At 40.3% G+C, this 12,416-nt stretch overlaps 1 protein-coding gene across 1 annotated transcript in view; it reads left to right on the plus strand.

The window, feature by feature from the left end:
- The window catches only part of LOC113244793 (zinc finger protein 770), a 65,322-nt gene that overhangs the window by 14,528 nt on the left and 38,378 nt on the right, over nt 1-12,416 (plus strand). The window contains exon 5 of the mRNA XM_026484419.4: nt 6,489-7,838. Coding sequence (XP_026340204.2) covers nt 6,489-7,838 — 1,350 coding nt within the window. The remainder of the gene's footprint in view (nt 1-6,488; nt 7,839-12,416) is intronic.

Consider the following 12,416-nt stretch of genomic DNA (forward strand, 5'->3'; position numbering starts at 1 on the left):
GTGTCCCAGAACATGGTCTATTCTTGAGAATGTTCCATGGGCATTAGAATAGAATGAGTATTCTTTGGTTTTGGGGTGTAGTGTTCTATATATATCTATGAGGTCCAACTCGTCGAGTATGGCATTCAAAGCCTTTGATTCTTTTGCTTAGTTTTTGCCAGGGTGTTCTGTCTATTTCTGATAGTGGAATGTTGAGGTCCCCTACTATTAATGTATTTTTATCTATATGTGTCTTTATTCTGGTTAAGAGTTGGCTTCTGTATCTTGCTGCTCCCCTGTTGGGGGCATATATATTTATAATTGTCATATCCACTTGTTGAATACTTCAAGAATAATATAGTGCCCTTCTGCGTCTCTATCTATAGTCTCTAGTTTAAAATCCAATCTATCTGATATGAGAATTGCTACCCCAGCTTTCTTTTGAGGTCCATTTGTATGAAAGATGGTACTCCATCCCCTTACTCTCAGTCTGAATGCATCTTTGGGTTCGAAATGAGTCTCTTGTAGACAGCAAATGGATGGGTCATTTCTTTTTATCCAATCTGCAACCCTGTGGCGTTTATGGGAGCATTTAAACCATTTACATTGACTCTAAGAACTGAGAGATAGAATTTTAATGATGCCATGTTGCCAGTAAAGTCTTTGTTTGTATTGGTTGTGACTTTCTTTTCTGTATCACTCTTGGGGCCTTTTTACCTTTATAGAACCCCCCTTAATATCTCCTGTAGGGCTGGTTTTGTGGTTACGAAATTGGTTAATGACCTGTGATTCTGAAATATCTTTATTTCTCCATCAATTCTGAATGATAGCCTTGCTGGATAAAGGATCCTTGGCTGCATGTTTTTCTCTGAAAGAGCTTTAAAAATGCCCCCCCAACTCTTTCTCTCATTCCAGGTCTGTGTAGACAGGTCTGACGTAATTCTGATGCCTTTGCCTTGGTATGTGAGAAATTTCTTTGCCCTGGCTGCTTTCAGTACTGTATCCTTGGATCTAATATTTGCGAATTGCACTATGATGTGACGTGGCGTAGGTCTGTCATGGTTGAGCTTGGGAGGGGTCCTCTCTGCCTCTTGGACACAAATGTTTGTTTCCCTCACTAGATTAGGGAAGTTTTCAGCTACAATTTGTTCAAATATCTCTTCTAGACCTCTGTTTTTCTCCACCCCCTCGGGGATGCCGATGATTCTGACATTGGATCGTTTCATTGAGTCAGTAATCTCCCGTAACCTACATTCGTGGGCGTGGATTTTTTTTAAGACCAGCTTCTATTTTCGTTTTTTCCTCTATTAACCCATCCTCCAATTCACTAATACGTTCCTCTGTTTCGGTGACCTTGGCCCGTCAGAGCCTCTAGTTTTGCCTGCATTTGGCTCATAGAATTTTTAATTTCTGTCAGATTCGCTCTCATTTCTGTCCTTAGGGATTCTATATTCTCAGTAACCTTTTCGTTAATACTTTTTTCAATTCTACTCATCATTTTGACCATTGTTACTCTGAATTCCATTTCTGATAATTTGGTTACATCGATATCCATTATTTCTGTGGCAGAGGCCACAGACTCACTGTCTTTTCTTTGCTGGGGCGGGGGGGGGGGGCTTCTCCCTCTTGTCATTCTGATGAGGAGAGGTTGCGGGGTTGTCCAGAGCCCAAATTATTGACTGGGTCCCAGGCCATGCCACTTGTTTTATAGGGATCTTGGGGATGTGGGCTTCTTCTTTAAAGATTTTATTTATTTATATGTGGCAGAGAGGCAACCAGCGAAAGAGGGAACACAAGCAGGGGAGTGGGAAAGGAAGAAGCAGGCTCCCAGCGGAGAAGCCCAATGAGGGACTCCTTTCCTGAACGCCGGGATCACGACCTAAGCCGAAGATAGGCGCTCAATGACTGCGCCACCCAGGCGCCCCGGATTGTGGGCTTCTTGATTTTTCAGCCTGCCTTCTGTGTTCTGGGGGAGGGGCCTGCCGCGCCGATAGTCAGGCAACCCTGTTTGGGTAGAATCTCTGTGTCCTCTGCGAGGGGGGTGGGGATGGGCACGCTGTGAGCCGGTATTTCCAGGCTTTTGTTCTCTGGCGGCTTTCCCTGGCGGTTTGCTGTGCCTCTTCTGAGAGTCAGAGCAGCAGCAGCTGAATTTCAGCCTCTGTCACAGAACAGAGGGATTGAGGCCCGTTCTCCACTGGTGTTCTGGCCACTTTAACTCCCTTACTGTTGGTGCTGCTCAACCCTGCAGCGTCCCAGGATGTGCGCACCACACCCGGCATCCCAGCCCTCACTTCCAGGGCCGGCGTGTCTCTGCCCTTTTTTTTCTAATGCCGTCAGCTGCCAGCCGCCAGCAGCCCCTGTGCGCTCCCGGATCTCCGGGTCTCAGTCTATTTCCGGTGAGCACACCGGGATTCCGGAGTTCCGTGAGAAGCCTGGTGGCGCGCGCTCCCCGCTCAGGGTCTCAGTCTGCTGTTTGGCGGGTGCCGTCTGGGAGTCCGCCCGCTCCCCCCGTGCAGGTGGTACCGCTTCCCGGTGCCCGAATGCGGCGGCTCCCTCCCCCTTCCGTTTATCTTCCGATATCTGTGCGCGGTTTCACGGCTCCCCGCTTCGTACCTCAATACTCAGCGCTGGAGATGTTCATTTGTAGAGATCCACATGTATCTTCCTGCGTCTCAGGCTGATTCCGTGGTTGTTTAAGCTGGTCTGGTACCTATCCAGCTCCACTCGGGACCGGCTGAAAAAGGGGTCCCCTACTCCTCCGCCATCTTAACTCCTCCCCAACTTTTACCACTCTTAATGCTGAAAAAACAATGAAATGCAGAGGTTCCAAATGAATAAGATAATATCAGTTTAATCAGGAAATATTTAGCCAAAATGGCAACTGTTGACTCAAAGTTAGACATCTTAAACAAGATCATTTTTTTCTTTCATTTTCTTTCTTCCTTTGTTTCTTTCTTCCTTTAAGTAATTTTTAGTGAAGTATAACATGCATACAAATGAGGGAAGTCTTTTTGAGGAGGTGATATTTGAGGAGAGATATGAAGGCTCAAGCCATGTGATTCTCTAGGGCAAGAGCCCTCTGAGCCAATAGAAGAGACCTAAGGAGGAAGTTAGCTTTGCATGTTTGAGGAGTAAAAAGAAGGCTCAGGTCATGGTCTCAGGGTCTTGACATCAAGCCCGGCTTCCCATCCCGCTCAGCAGGGAATCTTCTTCTCTCCCTCTCCCTCTGCCCCTCTCCAGGCTCTCTCTCTCTCCCTAAAATAAATAAATAGGGGCGTCTGGGTGGCTCAGTCAGTTAAGCGTCTGCCTTCAGCTTGGGTTGTCTTGGGATCCTGGGATCAAGCCCTGCATCTGGCTCCCTGCTCAGCTGGGGGTCTGCTTTGCCCTCTCCCTTTGAGGCTCCTCCCCTGCCTGTGCTCTCTCTCTCTTGCTCTTTCTCAAATAAATAAATAAATTCTTTAAAAAATCTTTTTAAAAAATGTTGATTTATTTTAATAGATTTCTCCATATTGGATCACTCTAAAATTCTTTGAATAAACAACACTGGGTCTTTCAATGTGCTATTTTATTAGATGTTTCGAATTTTTATATCAGTTTTCAGAAAATTGGTATATAGTTTTCTTTTTATGAGTGATCTTTATTTAGTACAATATTACTCTATGAAAATAGTTTGGAGGTCCTCCTTTTTCTTAGTTCTCAGTCTAAATAGAATTTGGATGGCCTGTTCTTTAAAGCTTCTTTCCTAGGAGAAGGAGATGGTAAGCCTGACCACATTCTGTATTTCCTCTATGGAAATGAATGTTTAAACATTGTATCTCTTCTGTGGCCAGTTTTGGTAAATTATATTTTCCTAGAAAATTATTCATTTTAGCTATGTTTTAAAATTTTTTGGCAAAGTAATCTTTTTTTCAGCTGTCCTCTGTATTCATGGTTATTTTCACTTTGCCATTTCTTATTTGTGTGCTTTCTTGCTGTTTTCCTTATATTAACTAATGCTTTATCTGTTTTACTGATTTTTTTTAAAAGAATGTTTTTGTTTTATGTATTCTTTTTTTCTGTTTTCTGACTAATTCTGCATTTATATTGATTAATTTCTTCTGCTTTGCTTTAGTTTACTTTATTCTTTTTTTGATTTCTTTGGTTTTTAGTTAATTTTTTCTCTCGTGTTTATTGCTGTAAATATTTAAGTTTTTAAACTTTCTTCTGAGGACTATGCTTATATTTTGTAGATACTAATTTAACGTGGATTTTAAAATTATTATTACTTCTGTTTTCTAAAAAACAAAAATACTGCTTTGGAATTTATTTCCCTATTGATCTAAAAGTTATTTAATATACTCTTCTATAATTTCAAGTGGATTTACTTTTGGATTTTTAAAATTTTATTATTTCCAGCTTTATTAGAAGATGTCTATATTATTTCAACCTTTTTATACAGGCCATATAATAATTGAAAACATCCTCCTTTTTCTCTCTCAAACATAACTCATTCAGCACTTAAATGTTTCTCTGGCTATTTCTCCTACTGGTTTACCATCTTCTCTCTAAATCCAGCATGACCTTTGTTAGCAAATTCTTCACACTCAAGTGACTGCAAGACCCTTTGACCCTATTAGTGAGTTCCTTATATATCGCATCTTTTTTTTTGCTGAAAATTTCATAAGAACTTCAGTAAAGTATAAACATGTTTTGCTATATGGAAAATCACTGGCACACATTTCTAGGAAATATAGGAATGGCCTTGCCTCTTAAGGAATGGAAAAGAGACCTGAGCAAGATGAGGGAAAAAAACCAGTTGAGCGGTATAAAATGGATGAGTAATAGAATTCTCTTAAAGAGAGATTAACGAATAGAACTCCTTAGTACTTTTATTGTGATGTGGAGACAAAGAAAAAGTAGCTCATAGTTATATGAAGATAGATAAGGGGTTTAAGCAATGACAGGATATATAAGAGTATATAACCACCATTTTCCATTTATATATTTAGCTGGACTAGCTTGGATGAATAAAGGGAATATTTAATCATTGTTGTAATATGTGAGAGATTCGAGACAGAAATATATTCAGAATAAGTATATAACCGTGGAAATTAAATGAGTGAAACTCATTTTGTGCTATGCATGTATTATTTTTCTTAAAAAGATTTTATTGAGAGAGAGAGAGAGCACAAGCAGGGGGAGGGGCAGAGGGAGAAGGAGAAGCAGACTCCTCACTGAGCAGGGAGCCCAACATGGGGCTCCATCCCAGGCAAGACCTAATCCAAAGGCAGATGCTTAACCCTTAACCCACTGAGCCACCCAGGCACCCCTGCATGTATTATTTAATGGAGAGTAAAGTAGAGATTGTTTCTGCCATTGAAGAGGTCTAGGGGTAAGGAAAGGAGAGCAACAATTGGAAACATTTATAAATATATAATTTCAACACACACATATGTTGATATGTAATACATATATAAGAACATAGGTTTAGATACTGACAGCAGAGTCAGCCTTAAAGGAAGTGACTTTTAACCTAAGACCTCAGGATGAGAAGTAGCCAGCAGTGCAAAGAACCCAAGCAGAAGATCTGAGGGGATAGAGCAGACTGAGATGATGTGTTATAGGTAAGCAAAGGCCTTTTAACCACAGCAAGTTTTAGTTTAGTCTAAGAATAAAGAGAAATTATTGAAAAAAAAAAGTTAAGTATGAATTCTTTTTTTTTTTTTTAAAGATTTTATTTATTTATTTGACAGAGATAGAGACAGCCAGCGAGAGAGGGAACACAAGCAGGGGAAGTGGGAGAGGAAGAAGCAGGCTCATAGCGGAGGAGCCTGATGTGGGGCTCGATCCCATAATGCCGGGATCACGCCCTGAGCCGAAGGCAGACACTTAACCGCTGTGCCACCGAGGCGCCCCTTAAGTATGAATTCTTAACCTTTCATCTCCATCAGAATTGTGTGAAGAATATTAAATATGGGACTGGCCAGGACTGTAGAATCTGATCCATGTAGTTTAGGTGGTATTTAAACCTCAGTATTTAGGGGCACGTAGGTGGCTCAGTCAGTCAAGAGTCCAACTCTTGGTTTCAGTTCAGGTCATGATCTTGGAGTCATGGGATCAAGCCCCTGGTCAAGCTCTGTGCTCAGAGGGGAGTCTGCTTGGGATTCTCTCTCTCCCTCTTCCCCTGCTTGAGCGTGTGTGTGTGTGTGTGTGTGTGTGTGTGCGCTCTCTCTCACATAGATCTTTAAAAAATAAATAAACATCAATATTTATAACAATTTCCCTTTTATTCCACTCTGCATCTCAATTTGAGACCCAGTGCCTTAAAATATTTACTAATCACCAATCTCACTTTCTTAACATGAACTTTCATTTTTCCTGGTGTTACCTTATGTTTTTTTTTTTTCAAATTGTATAACTGACTTTTAGAATTTCATTGAGTTTTACCTTAGTTGTCTTATTTCTACTGTAGAAATTTTACTTCTTTTATAAAAAGGAAACCATATATTTGCTCTCTTACTTTCTTTTAGACTTAGAGACCAGGTATGAGACCAAGAAGTTCTCTTTGGAAAATGACATTTATGAAATAAACTCACCCCAGTGGAAGATAATGGAAAGAATTAAAAAACATGGCCTTAAGGGCCTAATTTTAAAAAGTGATTGGGAGTCCAAAAGAAAATTTGAAGGACAGGAGGAATATTTCAGTCAAATAAAGACTGCATCTCAAAAAGTGTCCTCCTACCAAAAACGCACATCTGTAACTCCACATCAGAGAATTCATTTTGTGGAGAAACCCTATGAATGTAAAGAATGTGGGAAAACCTTTAGAGTACGCCAGCAGCTTACTTTCCATCACAGAATTCATACTGGTGAAAAACCTTATGAATGCAAGGAATGCGGCATGGCCTTTAGACAGACTGCACATCTTACTCGACATCAGAGACTTCATTCTGGTGAAAAGCTCTATGAATGTAAGGAATGTGGAGAATCTTTCATATGTGGCCCAGACCTCAGAGTACATCAGAAAATTCATATTGGTGAGAAGCCCTATGAATGTAAAGAATGTGGGAAGGCCTTCAGAGTACGCGGACAACTTACTCTCCATCAGAGGATTCATACTGGTGAGAAACCTTATGTATGTACAGAATGTGGAAAGGCCTTTAGACAGTATGCACATCTTACTCGACATCAGAAGCTTAATATTGCCGACAAACTCTATGAATGTAAAGAATGTGGGAAGGCCTTTTTGTGTGGCTCTGGCCTTAGAGTACATCACAAACTTCATACTGGTGAGAAACCCTATGAATGTAAGGAATGTGGGAAGGCATTTAGAGTAAGACAACAACTAACACTCCATCAGAGAATTCATACTGGTGAGAAACCCTATGAATGTAAGGAATGTGGGAAGACCTTTAGTCGTGGCTATCATCTTATTCTTCATCACAGAATTCACACTGGTGAGAAACCTTACGAATGTAAGGAATGTTGGAAGGCCTTTAGTCGTTATTCACAACTTATTTCACACCAAAGTATCCATATTGGCGTTAAACCCTATGACTGCAAGGAATGCGGGAAGGCCTTTAGGTTACTCTCACAACTTACACAACATCAGAGTATTCATATTGGTGAGAAGCCCTATAAATGTAAGGAATGTGGGAAGGCCTTTAGATTGCGCCAAAAACTTACTCTACATCAGAGTATTCATACTGGTGAAAAACCTTTTGAATGTAAGGAATGTAGGAAGGCTTTTAGGCTTAATTCATCCCTTATTCAGCATCTGAGGATTCATTCTGGTGAGAAACCCTATGAATGTAAGGAATGTAAGAAGGCCTTTAGACAACATTCACACCTTACCCATCATCTGAAAATTCATAATGTGAAAATATAAGATAGTTTTTCAATCCTGTGTTGTAGAACACTCTATGAATGTAGTAATTAATCCCTTTTGCTTCCTTCATACAGGCAACTGACTTGGCATGAGAGGTTTTATATCATTAAAAGAATATGTTAATTTAATGTATTCCACCAGCACTTAAACCTGATAAACTTCACATTTATTCTAAAAATTAATTCTGTCAATGTAACATGTGGGAGACACTTATCATCTCTTTCCTGTCCCTTTCCTATTTGTATTATGTTGATAAGATGTTTAACTGCTCTGTGCTATTATTTTTTCATTTATAAAATGGTAATATAATACTGTGGCAGAATAAAGATTGCTGTAAATTCTTTGACATTTCTCCCCCACCGTCAAGAGCTGGAATCTACAACCCTTCCCCTTGAGGCTGGGCACACTGTGACTGCTTTGACTAGTAAAAGTACTGCTGTGTCAGTTTCTGGATCCAGGCTTTACTGGTAGATTTTACTTCATCTCTTGAAATGCTCTCTTAAGCTTAGGCCCTAAATTATGTTAAAATGTCTGGGCTGGTCTGCTGAAGAGACCACATGGAGAAGCCCTAAGACTACACAGAAAGGAAGAGCACCCTTTTTAGCCCAGTCTTCCAAACATGCCTACCAAGACACCAGACATTTGAGTAAAATAGTGTTGGATCCTTCAGACCAGCCAGCAACTGAATGCCAGACAGACTTCAGTTGATGCCATATAAAACAGACGAATCTACCAACTGAGCCTCTGCCCAAATTCCTGACCCATAAGATCATGAGATATAATAAAATGATTGTTTTAAGCCACTAAATTTGTTTTATTATTATTAATATTACTCCTTTGAAAATTCATATGAAAGACTATGGGTGCAACAAATACAGAAATGCCTTCCACCAACACTTACACTTATTGAACCTCAGGTAACTTACTCTTTAAAACAGTGGAAGTGAGAAATTCGTTTTCAATTTGTTCATTAAAAAAGTAGATATTCTGGGGCACCTGGGTGGCTCAGGCTCAGGTCATGATCCCAGGCTCCTGGGATTGAGCCCCATGCCAGGCTCCTTGCTTAGTGGGGAGTCTGTTCTCCCTCTCACTCTGCCTGCCACTCCCCCTGCTTGTGCTCTCTCTCTTTCTGTCAAATAAATAAATCTTAAAAAAAAAAAAAAACAGATATTCTGCGGCACCTGGGTGGCTTAGTCTGTTAAGTGTCTGACTTCAGCTCAGTTTCATGATCCCAGAGACCTGGGATCGAGTTCCACATCGGGCTCCAGAGCAGGGAGCCTGCTTCTCCCTCTGCCTCTCTCCCTCTCATGAATAAATAAAATCTTAAAAAAAAAAAAAAAGCAGATATTCTAAATCTACATTATCTGGCCCAGGTCTAAATTTAATTTAAAATTAATAAAGAGTAATGTAAAAAGAAACTATTTGGAAATTAAAAATCACTTGTATAACTCCTGTGTTGATTTTTTAAAATACATTGTAGTCTTTTTATGCTCAGATTATCCTCTTTGGCCAGTGGGAACCCCTCAAATTGGTTCCTGTGTCCTTTTGTCATGACCGCTGTAGCCTTGATAGCTTCCTTTTTTCCTGACCAAATGCACTGGTCAGGTATGAAGCATATTAGCGCACTTACTGATAAATAAAAGGGAAAATTGGAGCATTTATTTTGTCTTTCCTTTATTACCTATATTTTAAGACAACCAAAAGTTGAAGAAAAGTTCTTTATTATTAGAGAAGTCTAACTAATAAAGGTCAAAGGAATGATGATTTGAAAAATCACTTTTTAATTTATGAAATAATGGATCTTGGTGGTGATATTGTTGGATGCAAAGATTATTAGGTGAAAAAGACTGATAGGAAGTTTTTAATGGAGCAGAATGACAGAACCCACTAATCTACATTAACATCTCAATACATCAGCCAGGCTGTGTGCATCTTGATGTTATGCAATGGCTAAATGTAGCATCATTTGTTAAGTGTTCTTGCCTCAAATGTTGACCCAAATATATGTTAGTCTCTAAATCTAATTACCATGTTACAGGAAACTTGGGGAATAAAGGAACAAATTAATGACATGAAGCAAACAACCAAACACAGAATATACAAAATTTCATAGAATAAATGGTCTTTTAACCAATACATGTTAAGACAAAATAAAAACAGAATGTTGCAAGTTAAAAGACTTAAGAGACCTATCCATTAAATGCAGTGTATGGAATGTATTGGGATCCTCATGTTAAAATGTACCCAGGATTTGTTTTAATCAAGTACGGTAGAATATGCAGACATGGAAATGATTGTCATGAAGGAAGAAATTTATACTCAAAGATCTCTAAAAATAGGAGGCACAGCATGCCTACAGAGCCATGTGGGAAAGTACCCAGTTCTGTTAGGAGGCAGAAGTTAGGAGAGGGCAGAGTGTAGCACAGAGCCTTTACTGAAGTTTTCCCCAGGAATGGGTAACACTGGTGGGTACACTGAGAAAGTTTGGGATTCAATAGTTTTAATACTTTTGGTAGGCTGAATTATAGAGGTGGTCCCTAGTGGTCTGGTACCTGGCCTTGGGGTGATTTGGGCAGGAGGAATATTGGCTTGGTTTGTGAGTTTGATAAAGGAAACACTTGGGGATTTGGATTGGTTGGTTTGTAAATCAAAGGCACAATCTCAGAAGAGTTGTTTGGGGCACCTGGGTGGATCAGTCAGTTAAGCAACTGACTCTTGATTTTGGCTCAGGTCATGATCTTGGGATTGTGAGACAGCCCCTTTTCTGGCTCTGCACGGGGCATAGAGGCTGCTTAAGATTCTCTCTCTCTCCCTCTGTCCCCACCCTCACTGTCCCCACCTCCTCTCCCTTAAAACAACAACAACAACAAAAAAAAAACCAAAAAAAAAAAAACAAAAACATTGTCGTCTAACTGTTGGTGGGAATGCAAGTTGGTACAGCCACTTTGGAAAACAGTGTGGGGGTTCCTCAAAAAGTTAAAAATAGAGCTACCTTATGACCCAGCAATTGCACTACTGGGTATTTACCCCAAAGATACAGATGTGGTGAAGAGAAGGGCCATATGCACCCCAATGTTCATAGCAGCATTGTCCACAATAGCTAACCTGTGGAAGGAGCCGAGATGCCCTTCAACAGACGAATGGATAAAGAAGATGTGGTCCATATATACAATGGAATATTACTCAGACATCAGAAAGAACGATTACCCAACATTTGCAGCAACACGGATGGGACTGGAGGAGATTTTGCTAAGTGAAATAAGTCAAGCAGAGAAAGACATCATATGATTTCACTCATTTGTGGAACATAAGGAATAGCAGGGAGATAGGTAGGAGAAGGAAGGCAAGAATGAAGGGGGGGTAAACAGAAGGGGGAATGAACCACAAGAGACTATGGACTGTGGGAAACAAACTGAGGGCTTCCGAGGGGAGGTGGGTGGGGGGATGGGCTAGCCTGGTGATGGGTATTAAGGAGGGCATGTATTGCGTGGAGCACCGGGTGTTATACGCAAACAATGAATCATGGAACATTACATCAAAAGCTAATGATGTACTGTATGGTGACAAACATAATAAAAGATTAAAAACAAAACAAAACAAAACATTGTTGTCTAGGAATTTGCTACCCCTGGGAAGGGTAGTCTCTCCAGGATCAAGTCCCCAAATGCCAGAGCATAAGTTTACAGAAAACAAGAAAATACAGTCAATACAATCCTGATTTGGACAAAGGAAAAATTTTTTAGATTGTTGTGAAAACATAAACCTTGGGGCGCCTGGGTGGCTTAGTCGTTAAGCGTCTGCCTTCGGCTCAGGGCGTGATCCTGGATCCCTGGGATCGAGCCCTGCATCAGGCTCCTCCACTGGGAGCCTGCTTCTTCCTCTCCCACTCCCCCTGCTTGTGTTCCCTCTCTTGCTGGCTGTCTTTCTCTCTGTCAAATAAATAAATAAAATCTTAAAAAAAAAAAAACATAAACCTAGAGTGGATATTACATTAAGCAATTTATTGTTCATTTTTTAGGCATGATGATGACATGGGTGTGGGGGTGTAGATGTGGATGTAAGTCTTTATACATTAGAGATCCATATTGAAGTATTCAAGTGTGAAATTACATCATGTCTATGATTTGCTTTAAAATACTTCAGAAAAAAAAGGTGGGAGGGAGGAACAGATGTAACAAGATTGGTAAATTTTGCTGGATTAGTGTCGAAGCTGGATAATGGGTACATAGAGCTCACTGCTATTCTTACTACCTATGCATGTATTTGAAATTTTCCATAATAAAGCTTAAGTTGAAATCAAATCTGAGGGGAGCCTGGGTGGCTCAGTTGTTAAGCGTCTGCCTTCAGCTCAGGGCGTGATCCCAGCTTTCTGGGATTGAGCCCCACATCAGGCTCCTCCACTGGAAGCCTGCGTCTTCCTCTCCCTCTCCCCTGCTGTGTTCCCTCTCTCTCTGGCTGTCTCTATATCTGTCAAATAAATTAAAAAATCTTAAAAAAAATCAAATCTGAAATTTTAGACCACTTAGTGATAAATGATAATGGGATGCCTACAAATTAAAATTTGTGTGAA

This window comes from Ursus arctos, unplaced genomic scaffold, assembly GCF_023065955.2.
Source record: "Ursus arctos isolate Adak ecotype North America unplaced genomic scaffold, UrsArc2.0 scaffold_19, whole genome shotgun sequence".
Classification (NCBI taxonomy): domain Eukaryota; kingdom Metazoa; phylum Chordata; class Mammalia; order Carnivora; family Ursidae; genus Ursus; species Ursus arctos.